Source organism: Sylvia atricapilla, chromosome 6 (assembly GCF_009819655.1).
Source record: "Sylvia atricapilla isolate bSylAtr1 chromosome 6, bSylAtr1.pri, whole genome shotgun sequence".
Classification (NCBI taxonomy): Eukaryota; Metazoa; Chordata; class Aves; order Passeriformes; family Sylviidae; genus Sylvia; species Sylvia atricapilla.
The window spans coordinates 61226845-61243760 of record NC_089145.1 but is presented as its reverse complement, the minus strand read 5'-3'; the positions used below and the strand labels follow the sequence as shown (position 1 = coordinate 61243760).

Here is a 16916-nt window from a genome sequence, read left to right as displayed (position 1 = left end):
GATGTACTTAAGGAAGAGGCAAGCATATTGTCAAACAAGCAAAAATGTAGACAAGGGACTGGCAAACGTAACAGGATCCAATTTCTGTACTTCTCTTGAAAGCATGTTACTGTTTTTTAAGTAATTGTAACAAATTTAAATAATTCAGTTCTTTTTAGAAAAATTTGTCCTGGATGAACAGTAACACTATAGAGAAAACCTAACATATCGCATAGTTATCCCCCAACATGCACAGAAAATACCTGTAAGCTTTTGTAAGGAAGCAGAATTCCATGCCATGGATGCAGCTAAATGAGAACAATAAAGGTACCCAGCTCAATCTAACTGCTTTATTATAAACATTATGAAGTGTTGGACCTTAAATACAACCCTTAATTGAGTAAAATTTGATTAAGATGATTTTTTTTCTTTAATTAACATACTTGTACAGGTTAGGAAAGATACAGAACTCTTTGGGCAATGTCTGAAATTTTCATACAGCATGTAAGGCAGTCAACTTTTCCTCTTGCCCCCTTTTTTACAATTTATTGAAAGAAAACAAAAAACTATACAGGAACTATGGAGGATCCTGTTTAGGAGACTGAGCACCAGAAGAATAGCCATAAGAAATCCAAGAAGATCACAGTGAACAAACAAATATAAATTTAATATGTTCTCTGGTTCACAAAATAATTCAGGGCTTGTACCTGTACTGGAGTCTTGCAGTAATGGTGCTGCTGTAGTTCCCAAGCCATAAATGAGACTTCCAAGTTCCTGAAGTGCACACACAAGCACATGCTGACTCGCTGTTACATCTGTTGCATTAATTTTTGTTTCCAAGTTACCATCATTCATTGCAGCATCTAATAACACAATACAACAAAATCACCATGAAACCATTACCACAATCAAACAAACAGATGGGAGAAAGGGGTTTTTGCCAACAGAAGTCGTTTATATTACTAAATGAGCTTTTACCATGACCATTTTTATTATTGTTTTCATAAAGGGTTACCTTCACTGAGACAAGAGCATTTCTTTTACTGAAAGGATGGTGTAGTAACATCTGTGAGGGCAAGAGTGTGAATAAATGGAAAATACCAAATTGCTTATCTTTACATGATGGGGAGCAGCAGCTAGCAAGAAGAGTGCTATTGTCTGCCCTACCAACAGTAACTTGAAGAAGACATACTTTGATATAACTTGTCAGATTTTACTGTATCATAGCAGAAAAAGAAAGGGAAGAAAATAATGAAATCTCGCAAGAGCAAGCGAGAAGGCAGAGACAAGGAATGAAGGGGGAGGAGAAAAATATGATGTTTTTTGAGAGTTTATCTTTTGAGACACAAATCATTATGTCTGTTTAGACACAAAACATTTAGGTATTTAAATCAGACACAACATGCAGTTGTACACCAGAGAACAACAGGTTGTTCCAGGATTCTCTTTCTTCTCCTCCACAAGGACAAAGGTGGAAGATCAGAGGCTTTTTCTGGAAGCAGTGTACAAGACCTTATCATGCAAGAGATCTGTTTTCTCCAGGAGAAAAGCTCATTTGTCATTTAGGAACAAATGCTTCTTTTTTGAACCTTCAGTAGTGTCAACTTCTCTGAACAGGAAGGCAGGATCTGACTAGACATGCATTATCTGCCAACCTAACCTACTTCACAATACTGTCTGTATACTACTACTGCAATTATTTCATTTCTTAATGGTTAAAATTACAATTGCCTGGAATGGAGTGTTAAAAAATCTGTATATACTTGTGTGGGGACACACATATGAAAACACAAGCAAATAACCAGCCCAAGCTTAAAACAAAGCAGTCCATCAAAAGCCCTGTACATTATCATGGTAATAAATCAGCACGATATATTCGATTTCTGCAGACTCTGGATTAGGTAGTTGGACAATCACTTAGAAAAGGGAAACCAGAGGTCTGAATAGATAATCTTGTTAGACCCATACCTACAACTTTCTTCAGTTTCCAGATGGCCTGACAAATCTCCTTGGCAGCTGCAATCTGAGCCTTTTCCCCGAGCAGGCCTCCGACTGTAGCTCTGAGGATGAAGGACACACAGCGGCGACAGGCGACAGCATCCACGGGACTCTGAACAGCCTTAGGGTGAGACTGAGACACGAGATCGAGAATGTGGGCTAGGAAGGCAGAAAAGTTCCTTTCAAGCCATTGTGCTCCTAATGTAGAGACAAATACCACATATGCCTGAAAGAGATTTGAAAAGAAACGTGTTTTAGAGCAAAATGTCCAGTCATTCACTGCTAACTATCCTACATAGTTTTTAAATCTCACTTTGAGAACCAAAATTTTAATTTTCAAAAGTAAGGAAATAAATTTTAAACTCAAAAACTGAGGAATTTATTTATATCACTCATTTGAAATTCATACCATGTGAGGCTTTCACAAGTAGCACATATTTAATTTTTAAAATGTCAAACTCTCGGGTAAACAATAAGCAATATCAGAAATCTCTTTTTCTTTTCTTTCTAGTGTGACTCAAGACATAAATCCTTGTTTTCAAATATATGCATTTCATTAAAAATACCAAAAAAGGATGAAAGAAGAGATATATACAGAGCAAAGCAATTATACAAATGTTTGAGGTATCTGCAATTTTTTATATATGTATTTTTTTCAATAATTTAAATTACTATCAAAACCATTAAGGGTCCCTTCCAACTAAGCACATTCTGTGCTTCTGCACTAGTAATATTGCAGCCTGCTTTGACTGTAAGTTGTTTCAAGCTGCTTGCCCATGTCATCTCATTCCAGAGTGTGAGAAATGGCAGTTTACCCTGCACAGGCACTTGTTATGTAAAACATTGTGTTTGGTCTCATTGAACAACAGCTCCCAGCTATTTAACATTCTGCACATGAAACCCAAATTTAATGTATGAATGCATTTTAAGAACTACTATGTTACAAAACTGTAAGCCATAACCCAGAGAAAATCTGGTTATTAAAGGGTCTGAATCAGGGAATATTTGCAGCCCCCAAGCACTGTTCTTCCACCCAATGAATTTTAATAGTTTGCCTTGCAATGGAGGTACTATAAAAAGTCTATGTTTGTCACCACAAAGAGAAAGAATGCAGAATCACTTTACAAATCTAATCACCACAAGACCATTTATTTGGCCACATAATAAGCTCCCCTACAATTGCCTTCTATGTGCACACGTTGGACTTTTTTTAATGAATAGATCAAGAAAACAATACAAAAAATAAGAATATGCAAATGAACACACAAAATCCCTCATAAGAAAGTTCACAACTATTGCTTATATCCATCAATTTCTGTATCTGCCTCAAACATATTTTGTCTTGTGCCTGACATTAACAACAAAATTACTCATGTACAAGAAAGGCAACTGTTGTAGACAAAATAATTATACTATTAGATCCTGTTAGCAGCTTATTGTTCTTGATAAATACTACTTAGGGCTTCATAATGCATCAGTACATTACCCTGGTTTTACAGATTTGAAACCTGAGGAATTTAACAGGATAAAGACTTGTGAAGAGCGACACTGCCATGGCCTCATTTAAAACTCTGGCTTGAGCAAATATAAAATCATCCCTATGTAAGAAGTCATCTTCAGAGCCTTTCTATTTTTTTAATTTCATAATAAGATGCACCTCACTAATTAATACGTTTTGTAACTGCAAGTGTTTTCTATTCACAACTACTGATAAATTCACAAATTTTCAAGCTTTTTTTGGTAGAAATACTGCACTATTTAAACTGTTCTGGTACAGTTTGAGTGTTCCATCTAGCACAGGTGTACTGCATGGAAAAGGAGACAACTTCCAAAAACCACAACAAATAGTCAAAACATTGAACCAAGATATCTGATACATTCCTGGAAAACTAATAAAACTACCATGTATATACAGAACACCCAAGGAATCTCTGGCATGCATTTTCTAGGCAAATAGCTGTTAAGGTATTATTGTTCCCCAATAATTTTGGGAAAATATTGTTTTTCTCTTCTCTCTGCCAAAATTTAATGTTTCCACTCAGCATAACCTCTGCACAGAAGATAATCTGTAGCACCTTCTAGCTGTTTTACTGCAAAATCTGGCATCTTGCATCAGTAATTTAAGCTGATTTAAAGACCTTTTGCACAGAAGTTGAAATGTACTGACAAACTGCCTTACTGGCAAAGGTGATTATCATATAGCTGTGGGACTGTATCATACTAAAATAATCACAGCCATTTGATAAATATTCATAATGACCTTTAGTCTGGATTCACAGGTTTCACATTTGAGTATATACAATTTAACACGTTAACATTTAAGATAATATTTACAGGATGAACCCAACCTAATGTTATCTGCAAAATTTATACTGTTTTTACCAGCAGGCACCACATGGCCTGCCTTCAGTCCTGTTCAGTTTACAAGATTCTATGCTTTGGGCATCCTGGAACACAGTAAAATAGATGTTGGGTTTTTTCCATTAAATTCTGGGGTTTTTTTACTTTTCATGCACTCAGAGCCATCATTTCAGAACTAGACTTGGAATTCCCTATACAGAAGGAAACTATTTCCAGTTCAAACATTCCTTGTAACTTCTCCCTTTAATTTTCAAAAGTAAGGAAATAAATTTTAAATTCAAAACCTGAGGAATTTATTTATATCACTCATTTGAAATTCATACCATGTGAGGCTTTCACAAGTAGTACATATTTAATTTTTAAAACGTCAAACTCTCGGGTAAACAATAAGCAATATCAGAAATCTTTTTTTCTTTTCTTTCTAGCGTGACTCAAGACATAAATCCTTGTTTTCAAATATATACATTTCATTAAAAATACCAAAAAAGGATGAAAGAAGATATATATATATATATATATATATGTAAGAGCAAAGCAATTATACAAATGTTTCGCAATCTCAGAAAATCTTAAAGGATGTAATCCAAACCTGAGTGACTCCAACTCTAACATCTCTGCTGACTGAACTGGTCCCTTTCAACATATCACCACTGGCTCGTAGAAACCCACAACTCCCACGCAGAAATCCAGTTCCCAACAGCTCCATCACATCTTCCAAAGAGACTCTGCGCAGGTTCTGCTTGGTGGACGCTAAGAACAGACGCACATCTTCAGAAGAATGGTTCAAAGATCTTGCCACACTTTAGAAGAAGACTTTCAACTCTCTTAATTTTAGAAAATTTAGAAAAATAATTTGCACAAGCTCAGTAGCACAATCAATATTGTTAGAGTGCAACTTCACAATAGAAGGTAGGACATTTTAGCTCTCAGTTCTCCACTAAAGCACATTATTTCTCAAGCTCTTCTGCTTTCACTACCTGTAAGTAGCTCAAGCCATTACTTAATGAGCATACTTGTATTTACCCACCCTCAGTATTTACTACCTATGCTCCCTCTGCAAAAAGGTCTATGAGGTCTACTCCTACCATGCACAGCTCCATGAAAACCCTGGTTCTTACATTTTCCAGCTTACCAGCCAAGACAACCTCTATTCCAAACCACAGACAGGGCAGATCCCTTTCTGCTACACTAAGCCAGGTAAAAGCACAGCTACAGGTTCCCCTAGAAAAAATATCAAGTCACTTTACCATTAACATAGTTCTCTAAAATAGAGTGAGAAAAATAAAATATGCTTGCAATTCTTTAGGAAAACTATCCATTTCTAATTCCTATTCCAGTGTTTTATTTTTTGATAGAAAGTTAATTTAAAATATATGCTGGGACATGCACGTGTAAAGTTAGCACAATGGCAGCACATTGTGTAAACTGACCTGAAACTTTCACTGCATTTTTCATTCTCTCTCAAGGATTTAAATGAGAAAAGGAATGAGAGGGTTTGACATAAAGATGTCAAACAAAAAAAATTAAGCAAAACCCCCTCAATATCAGCAGGTTATTAGACCCAATGCACAAATTTTAGGACTACAAATTTCTTCATGTACTCCTCCCTCCACCTCTTCCCCAGCCCCTTCTAGTCCCCATCCAGTTTCTGCTCCACTTAGTTCTAACTTCTTTTTAACTAAAAATAACTAAAATAAGGACAAAACTCCTTGAAATAGCCAACCAAATAATTTATAAGCTTCTTATATAACCTTATCTTAGAGCCTTAAAAATAACAAGTACATTGCTTACATAGATTAAAGGAAACTAATGAGTCTATAAAGAGGTCAGAATATTATTTTTTTATTTTACTGAGAAAAGATAAGTAGTGATTTTTTTTTGTAACACAGTAACTCTCTCCAGAAATTTCTGGGGGAAATACTTTGTAAACCAAGACTTCAGATTCCACAATGCAAACACAAAGCCTCAAGGATTCTGAAAGACATTATGTTGGGCTTAAAGGCATGAAATTTGGCATTTGCTGGTTGTTGCACTGAAGGTCTTCTCTGTCACCATTTACCCTGCATCCTGTTACATCTTGCTTAGATTACAGTTAGGTATTTAACCCGGGGCTTCTAAGACTAAAACCACTCAGTCTGAATCACACAAAGTATTGGAGATGATAATTTTGTTCCAGGTAACTTCAGCCAACTCAAGTACTGTTGCTTCAAGTTTGCCTGCTTTTCACTGTTTGCATTTTGTGCTCACGAAGCTTCAAGTAAACTAGGTAGATTTTTAGAAATTATCTATTTGTTTATATATTTCTCCTTTGGGAGGAGAAAGCTGATTGATGGTGATGTTCCCCAACGAGGTGGAAGAGGTGGCTACCTGTGTAGCCAATCTTGGCCTGTTGGTAAAATTGTATATATATGGAGTCAGAAAAATAAAGTAGAGCTTTCCTGCTTGACCTCCTGCTGCCTGCCTCATCCTTTCGTGTCTCTAACAGTGACAAAGTACTGTCTGTCAGAAAAAACTGTTACATGGCTGTTGTGTGAACAAAACTGCCTGCTAGTTTCTGCTTCTGATCATATTTATATTCCTATCCACTGACAGTCCAGATGTTGTATCAATTACTGCAGAAAAAGAGCTTGAAGGTATCCTTAACTTTTTAGTTTGACAGAGACTGCCTCAAATCTTAGTTATTTTTAAACTGCTTACATTAATCTTGCGTTTAAATTCCTAAAGTTACTGATTTCTCTCCATACAACAACAATCTCATAGCAGAGAAAAAGTTTTACTAACTACTTCCCATTGTTCATTATTTTAAAAAGATAGATAGAATGAACCAAAATCACAGCACTTCTCTAGAAAATAAGTTAGGAAAATCACCAAACCAAAGATATGAACAGTCAGAAGAAGCTTATAATGTGATTTTACTTCAGGCTTCTACACAACTTGAGAATTTCTTACCATCTGACAGATTTTTACAGATGATGAATCAGCAAAGAAAGCACATGCTTTACCTGTTTTCTGCTTAGATGTTAGAGCTCTGGCCAATATTGTGCCTAAAAGTTTTGAAACTGCTAATCGTACGTCATAATTGGAACCTTCAAAGGATTTAAAACATAAGGTAACAACACTATCCAGGTCTGTACTCCACATAAACACTGCTTCATTCTGAAGTTCAAGAAGACACTAGACAAAAAAAAAAAAAAAAAAAAGAATTAAAAGTGTTGTGACATGGAAAAGCATTCAGTAAAAATTTTAAGTTTTCTACATAATACACTGAGTTCTTCCTAACAAAATAAACACCTTGCTTCATACCAAAATGACTTGAATTTTTCTGCCAAGTTAACATCAAAGAAACACAGATGAGCAAACAATGTTTTTACTTCCATGTTCATTAATCACTAAAGCAGAATTTTATGTTTTAGAGGGCTACTAAGCTATTGGAGCAGTTTACCTTTGCAGCAGCGCAGCGGACAGCCATGGATCGATCTGTCAAACACGATCGGGCAGCTTTGTAAATATCTCTGTGACAGGGGATAGCAGCAGCTCCTAAACCATTTAATATATTTTGCAAACTAAGCATGATTTCATAACGACCTTGAGACTGAAAAATGAAAAACAGAGATGTTAAAAGTTTTGTAACCCTATGTTCTTTGGAAATACCAAACACCAACTGACAGTACAACTACTGAAACAGGTAAAAAATGGCTGGGTGTTTTGGACAGCTACTTATCTGAAATAAGTTAACACACAAAACTCTCCCCAAAACTCTATAAGCAAATGAAAAAAGTAATTATATGTTCTGTTGAAAAGCAGTAATTACAATTATAAAACCCAAAACAAAAAGTATGAGCTATAGAAAAATGTTCTCATTAATAATGCAATTAAATTTTCTAAATCAAGTACTTTCATGAAATCAGATAAAGAAAAGCTGTGATCCATCCTTTTATAGTCATAATCCATTAACTCTAGTACTTCTTTAGAATTTAGACACTGATTTTTATCTGACTTTTCATGACTTTTTTTTTTTTTTTTTTTTGTATTTTGGTATCATGCATTTTCTCTTATTCATTGGTCCAGCTACCAACAGTAAAAATCCTTTTATTTTTTCCAGTCATTTTTTAAACATGCTGTTCCAATACCTCTGCATTCTTCATTGCTTTAAGCACATTCCCAACGGTGTCAGTAAAACTGTTTCCCAAAATTCTTCCCAATTTTTTGTATAAATAGCCCAAGCATACCACCGCAGCACTAAAACAAAAGCAAACCCAAAGACGCGTGAAAATGGATGCAGTAAGAGATGAAAGATGTCTGAAGTAATCAATGTGCAAACAGCAAAATAACTCAACAGGATGTCCCAAAAATGTAAGTGGATCATCAAAAGGGAAAAAAAATGGTCTGTATGTGGCACATACCCTCTAGAAGAAATGCAGATACAGGGGTTGCTACAGTAACTTGGATAATACAAGAATTCAGGTAATACAATCTTCCAGTACATTTTACAAGAGGGATACAGTTTTCATATCCACCTTTCAACCTTAACATTAATTTCTTTCTAAGCATGCTCTGTGTCATGCTGCAGCAGATGCTGCCAGATGTAGTCAGGGACAGGTTTATTTACAACTTGATGGTTGACAGTAGACTGCAAATGGTCTAGTAATTACAATTCTGTCATTTATCTACAACAATATGTAACAAGGAAATACCTTGAAGGAAATGAAACTATAAACCCATGTCCTTTTCACTGTAGGCAGATTCTGAATTTAACATTCAGGTGAAATACCTGACAACTGGACTCTGTGTGCTTATTGGCCTTTCCTTTAGTAAAGGCAAAAAATGCTAATATTGAGGAGAAAAAAAAAAAAAAAAAAAAAAAGGAAAGAGGTGCCTAATGAAAGAGCATTTTCCTTTTTTTCCTTTGAATTGTATTTTCCTTTGGTTTTGTATTGACAGATCTATAACTAAACCATCTTCCTGAATATAAGGAGAAAAACAACTACATGTTTAATCAGCTTTCAGCTCTTTTCCAGACCTACTTAAATATGCAGACATTGCTCAGCATCCCCTTCAACAAAACATTTTGCTTATTCCCCAACTGAACTCAAGTTCCACATACATAATTTTAAACTCTCATACTGAATATATTCTTAATTAAAAAAATACATTTAATATTTACAGTAATTCCCTAAATGCTCAGTAAGAAAAACAAACCTAGTATCCTTTATCTCTTATCATACCACAATATTGCTTTCATTAAAAACATGGGTTTTGTTATTGCTTTTATCCAACTCAGTACACACCAACAGTTGGATTTAAATTTCGTTCATGGTGTGCCTTGGCATAAAATTACAACTTTCCAATTTCCTTTCTAAATTGAGCATCTGATGGTCACAGTTACTCTCTTTAATAAAGTAATAAGCTGCACTCATGCTGCATGACCTGTTTATCTGGTAGGTTTGGTAGAGCATTCACATCAGGCTGAGTTTCAGTAGCAGATGAGCACTTAACTAAGGTTATGTTTAAAATGCTCGCCTAAAACATTTTCATCTTCCACCTATATGAAAGAAGAAAAGTGATAATCTATGAGATAAGAGACCAACTCACTGGAATGTGTATTTAAAGGAGTTCCCAGGTGTATCAACATATTGTGAACACTGACGGTGAAGTGTTGCTACGAGACAACATGGATATGCATGCTAAATATGGACAGATGGCAAGACAACACTTTAATCAAGATCAAAACAAAACAAAACAAAGCAAGGATTTTCTACACTGAACACCAAGCATTTCATATATTTGCAGCCTAGGACGAAGGATTTTACTCAACACACAGTTCTGTAGTTCCAATTACTTTCTGTAGCCTGTTGTCACTGTGTCAAGTTCTACCAGAAATCCCTTTACCAAAAATTTATTGAAGAAAATCATATTTCACAATTACCTTTTTGTCCATCCCCTCCTTCCTCTCCTTACCACTACTTACATGCCCAGGAACATTCTGTACACTGTCACTTCTCTCTCTCCCCACCAGCTGCTACTCTGCATTCTGGCTTTGCTTATCTCCCATTTCAGCTTTACTGCCAATGTTCTCCCCCATCCCTCCTCTGTACTGACATCATCTCACTTCCTCCAGGGTGGCACATCACAGCTGAGGAGGGAAGAGCAGAGCACGGTCCCACAACCCAACTCTAATGTTAACACATATCATTGTTAAGAATGTAGTATATTGGTAATTTACTTTGCAAGATTAAGACCTTTAGAGCAAACTTATTCTTAACTCAAAAGAATGCACAAGAGGTCAACTGGAACAAGAAGGAAACAAACAATAAAAAGATATTAGAAAATACAACTGACTCCTTGTAAAATGTATTTTCAGGAATCTTTACTTGTGTTGTCAGAAACAGGTTTAGCATGTGAAGTAAAGAAGGATGAGATCCTGCTCTGCTTTCAATACCTTATCATTGATGCACAGATGTTTTACTATGTCATCTTTACTACCTTCATCTTTAATATGCTTCACATAGTGAGAGATGGGTACCATTTCAGGAATGAAGGTTATTCATAACATTTCTGCACATAAGGATTTGGCTTCCCATTTCTGAAGTAACAGTTCATGTTTCTCTGCTCTGTGGGTTAGGCTTTCAGTATTTAGTTACAAACACTTCAGATGTTTTTAACTATATCCAGTTTCTCAGCTGAATGAGAAATGCATTCAGCAACTGTCTTTTATACCTGGAGTTGTACTTGTTTGACTGCTTTTCTCAGCACTATTATTACCTTTTCCTTGCTTTGAAGGACCTGCCCTCTCATAACTCTGTTATCCATCGTTGGTATTCTCCCTGCCTGATTTTTAATTGTCTGGCTGAAGACCACCCAGTCTCTTCTATCCTTTTGGTTCCTGATGCACATACACAACATGGACTACCAGCACAATTTTTGGTTTATTACATATTTTGTGGCAGTGAACTCAGATGCATCTCACCACTTAAACCTGTCTCGTTATTACTGGACTCGAAGCTTGAGGGTAAAAACACACTTACAGTTTTGTAGGCAAATAACTTGGTGAGTCATCTTTACTCCGAATGAGTTCATTGCATTTGTCAATTGTTTGGTAAACAGAAAAAGTGTCTCCAGTGCTATAAAGTACAGCTAAATTCTTGGCAAGAAGCCTTCTGGTAGGAGGTCCAGGTGAATTGTTTAATAAAGAAGTCAATTGTTCAACCAGTTTCTTCTGGTTTTCCCTTATTTCAGCCTGGAAATAAAATCAGTAACCAGTCAAAGTTCAGTTAAATTCAGAAGTTAGTTACAGATTATTAATGTAAATTATCCTTACTTTTCATTATTACCATTCTGATAATGACATTCTGAACTACAAACGAATATTCTACTGCATTTTTATACTTAAAGAAAGGACATTTCAACCACGTGACTATTTTATTCTTCTTAAGAAACCCAACGCTTTTTTCAGAACACAATTATTACTAGTAATGTTTCAAGTGTATTTTCCCTGTGGCATGTCCATACTTCAATCCTTCTCAAACAAAGCTGCCTTTTCTTTCTTTTTCTATGACTGCTTTAAAGTAAAAGAATTCATAGATATATAGAAAGTTAAATAGCAAAGAACTTTAAAGAAGAAGCTGACTTTTAAGAACTTGAGCATTAGAAAAGAAAGAACTTCCCTTAAAACAATTATCCAGTCTTATATAAAAATTTTTAATATTATTTAAAAAAAGAACCTGGCACTGTTTTTCATTAACGTATTTTCATCAAAAATAAAAACGCTTAAATAGCATTATTTTGGTTAGTTTACTCTTCCATGTCTACATAACCTACTTAACATACACCAAACAGTGAATCAAACAATTGGAGAGTTGGCCGGAAACAGATCTTTTATCACTTGACTAGGAAAACTTTAGAAAAAAACAACAAAGAGGAAGATGTTACATTCCTTCTTGGTAGAGAAGCCTCAAATAATTATGCAACACCAGGTGGAAGCATTACTGACATTCTTCATAGTGGGGTTGCAAAATCTTGCAGAAATAGCAGTTAAAAATAATTAAAATTCCTTTCATTGGACAAGTGGCTCTTGTCCAATGAAGGGCTGTGACCAAGAACTTATAACATTTAGAAAGCTGCTGCTAACACTGCTATACTTTTATTCCTTGTACATACAAGACACAGGGCAAATAATATTGCAAACTGCTCTTTGAGTTAAACAAAGTAACAAAAAGGCAAGATTTTCTTCTCAAGTCTCATTATACTTACCTTGCTAGTCACTGGTAAAAGTTTTTCCAAGAACTGTAACCATTCAAAAATGAATGCTGCTTTTTGAAACTCCCCGACCTGGTTATATGCTTCTTCATTGAGTAGTAAACTGTGAGCTAACTCCATTCCTTGAAATGCTCCTCAAAGCTCCCAACAGTGCACAAAAAAAATCCAACAAACTGCCAAAACTACATTAATCAGTTTTTTTCCTCATTAATATCTGGCAAATTGGAAGTTTGAACACCTAAACAGAAAAAAAAGAAAAAAAAAGTTAATAAGAAGTCAGCAATCATATCATACATAATATTCATGCTTGACTTACTAAAATGAACATTTCAAAGGAAAGTCTAAAATAAAAAGGAAATTATGCCAGTTTTATTAAGATGTTCTTAGTAACACCAAATGTTTTTGAAAATCAGATAAGGTATCAATGTAATATGCTAGCTGAAGTTAAATATACTTCTGAATATATCAGAACTTTCCTTCACCTTGTTTTGCATGAAGTGAGGTTTTCTAGTCCTTTGAAAGTAACGACCAACTGACCTCAAACAATGATTTTGTTATCAAGAACAAAGTCAAACATAATGATTTTATTATCAAGAACAAAGTACAGCAAAAAACTGCAACCACAATTAACCCTGTTAATTATATTCACACATACATATGCTGACAGATTATTCAAACACTTCAGGTATTCTGAGTGCCAAATAAGGCATAAAAAGCCCCCAGAATTTCACTGCTGTGCAAACCTCTAATAATCTCTTTTGGGAAAAAAAAAAACCTCAAACCCAAAAAGATGGTTTCAAATCTCAAAGTTCAAAAGAAGTTATGTTTTACTTACGTCTCTCAGACTATTTCAGGAATTTCCACATTGTTGATAAGCAAACCAAGATGGAAAATACTTCTAATATCTTTCCCCCTGACACAATATCTAAATGCCATATAGCCTCAAAATACAAAATAGAACATTCTGGAGGCTTCACAAATAAAAACAGTCAGGGAGATTCTGGTAAAATGTCAACCATATTTTAAACTCCCAAGCAAGTTATCCTTTTCAGAGGGCACTAAGACTGCTGAACAGAGTTTTTCCTATGCAGTAACAATATTATAGTGTAAAATGATCCCTCAGATAGTAGATGGCCAATAAAAAGCATTAGTAAATAATTCAGTACTGAGGTTGTCATCCAACACAGAGCAGAAGGTTACTGTTACCCCTTTCTACACATTTTTATGTAAAATTTATTCACAAATAAAAAAATCAGTCATATTTAATTTACTAAAATGAACTGTCACTTCAAATCTACCTGAAATACCAAGCAACTTGAGAAGGCACCACACTATAAAATGGCAATATACACAGCACATTATACCTCTACATATTTTGTCTGCCTAGGTACAAAGAAGTTCATTATTCACCAATTCTCACTCCTAAAACTCACAGAATTTAGCTCTATCCTCACATTTTTTTGAAACATACCAAAAGAAAGTAGGATTAAGTGTAGAGTTTCATCCCTGCTCAGCATGAAAATTATATGTATAGGTCACAAATGTTCCTTTTTCTCCCCTCACTCAAGGCTTGTTCTAATGCCTGCCATCTCTAAACCACCTACTACGACAGCAACTTATCCAATTTATACACCCATCTCAGGATTACAACTCACAGCTCTTTTCCCTAAATGAAAACACCAGTTTGTTACCTGGAACTTAACTTACCCAGCAGATAATTTCTCCTCATCGTAAAAACTGTCTCTCTGCTGCTCCAGGCTTTTGGATAAAGGATGTTAGGAACTCAGTTTTCTAGGAAAATAATTAATACAAAGATCAATGTTAGGAATGAGAGCACATAAGATACAAGTGTTTCTACAGAAAAAAGGAATTTCAAAGTCTTGCAATATCAAGCAATAGCTCACCAAAAAAAACTGGACCTCCACGAATATTATTACCTCTTTATATGCTACATTTAAATTTGACAGACCCGCCACATACACCATACAACTGGGTTCATTTAACTACTGAAATCACCTCTCTCATTTCTGTTTTGTTAATTCAATTTAATTCTAAACCAGTAAAAAGTAAGTTCAAACAGCATCATAACCATAATAATTTTGTAGAAAGATTATCCAACAACCAGCAGAACTGGCAAAGGTGATTCAGTTGTTCTGAAAAATTAATGTACAATACTATCAATACAAGATATGAGGATTATCAGTCCATTCTCCTAGCCTCCAGATATTAGGACAACATAATATTATTATATTATTTTGATATTAGAATTCACAGGCAAAAACATTTCCTTTCAAAACTCATTCAACCTGAACTTATTCTGGTAGGACATGAAATACAGGTTGCTCATTATTTTAAAAGCATTTACTTTTCATTCACTCTTCAAAAGACTGATGCTGAAAACAAATAAGAAGTACATGTGGATATCAGAGTAATCCAAACTTTTTTTTGCCTGGTGAACCAGTGCTCAGCCTGCTGAAGAAGAGGTTCAAGATGACCTCACAGTCTTCAAAAGGGAAGATCACCAAGAAGATGAAGACAGATTTTTTACTTCCTAATTAAAACAAGGAAGCTTCCCTCTTGATAGCAAAAGATATTTTCACCACAAGGATTATCAGCCACTGGGAGTGGTGTTGAGAAAATACAGAACCTGCACCCTCAGGTATTTCTAACACTTGACTGGACAAAGCCCTAAGCAATACCATCTCGAGTTATTTTTGTCACTTGCTTCTAAATGAGACACTCCAATTGTATAAGCACATATTTGCAAAGCAAATATAAATTTATTTGTTTATTTATTTATTAGCCTAAATTAAAGAAAGAAAAAAATGTTCTGGTCTAATTGCTGATCTTTATAATGAACATCTGCTAACATGGCCAGAAGCACTAGCATTTCTCAAAGAAAATACTGTTAGGACTGAATTATAAAGGCTGGCTGCTTATTATGCAATAATTGGTTTGTAGAAACAGAAAACAGAACTATCCACGCAGAAAAAAAAAAAATTCCCAGATTTGATCTTTCCACTTCTGATAAGAAGAGCAAACCTCAATTCCATGAACCTGTATAGAAAGCAGCACACTCCCTACCCTATGCAAAAAACCTCATTCCAAACACTTCCTGAGGTTCCCTTCAGTTAGCAGCAAGCCTGCACACCAGGGACATTTATGAAGTTTAAAAGTAATGATAAGAGAAGGGCACATGCATACAAACCTGGGAGAAGCAGGGCAAGAATGTAGGACAGTGAGTTCTCCTGCAGCATGCTGGCTTTGCCGAGAACAGAGCAAAAGGCACAGTGCAAAGCTGGACACAAGCACAGAACTTGGGGACGAGCTGCATTCCATTAATAATAAATATGTCCTTGTGATGCATACAGGATGTTTCCAGGCAATTTCTAAGCACAGAAGAAAACATCAAACCCAAAGCCACAGTGTCCAGAGCAGGGTGAGACTCTGCTCTAATTGGAGGGGTGGCACTGTCACACTTTGGGCTGGTCAAGCACCAGGGAAGAGTCAATGTTCTGTCAGCAACTGGAGCTGCTTGGCATCAGCACCAGTGAATCAATGCCAATAAAACCCAAACATGTGAAGGTGCACCTCTATGTACCAGAAACTCATGTTTAGAAATGCTGAATAGTAATAGATAGTACTATTAGTAATAATAAAATAGATATTACTATAGAAATTATAAAATGCTTGATAGTGCTTTTCCCTTGGTGTTATAATTTTGATGCTTCTCAATATGAAAAAGAAATTTGGGGGAAAAAACTTAAAATTCAATTAAATTAGATGTATACTATGCCATCAACCAAAATAAAAAGGCATATATGGCTGATGAATCCTTCATTTGCCAACCAACATGGTGCACCAGCCTTCTGGTTTTGCCTTCAGGTAACTGAAGCAATTATGAGAATTACTTTCCCATCAGTACTACAAGAAGGGATCAATCAAAAATCCCTCTTCTTTATTTCCTATGAGCTAAGTTTATTTTACATTTACACTATGCTACAAAACTGGCACAAGGTTTTATTGGCCAGGGCAAGAGTTGTATCTAGTTACTACTAAATTTTTTTTTTTTTTTTTCATTTATCAGCTGCCAATTTGACTGGCAGGATTGTTCAAGACTGGTCAGGAAAGACCTCAGAAAAGCTCTTGGAGCAAGCACTGGATGGAATGCCACCCCGTAAATTGAAAGGAATGCAGGGTGCATCAAGCACTAAAAGGCAACAGTAATTGTATTTCTGAAGTTTCTGACAAACCACAGTGAGAAAAGAGGGTCCTGTAGTCTTTAAATAAAAGGTGACTCATTCAGGGTAAGACTGATCTGA

At 35.4% G+C, this 16916-nt stretch overlaps 1 protein-coding gene across 1 annotated transcript in view; it reads right to left on the bottom strand.

The window, feature by feature from the left end:
- Positions 1-14381, bottom strand: part of HEATR5A (HEAT repeat containing 5A) — a 56863-nt gene extending 42482 nt beyond the window's left edge. The window contains exons 1-9 of the mRNA XM_066322139.1: positions 14302-14381; positions 12589-12832; positions 11364-11575; positions 8469-8577; positions 7781-7930; positions 7341-7512; positions 4928-5088; positions 1948-2203; positions 687-842 (exon numbers count right to left, since the gene is read on the bottom strand). Coding sequence (XP_066178236.1) covers positions 687-842; positions 1948-2203; positions 4928-5088; positions 7341-7512; positions 7781-7930; positions 8469-8577; positions 11364-11575; positions 12589-12714 — 1342 coding nt within the window. The 5' untranslated portion in view covers positions 12715-12832; positions 14302-14381. The remainder of the gene's footprint in view (positions 1-686; positions 843-1947; positions 2204-4927; positions 5089-7340; positions 7513-7780; positions 7931-8468; positions 8578-11363; positions 11576-12588; positions 12833-14301) is intronic.
- Between the last annotated feature and the right edge of the window lie 2535 nt (positions 14382-16916).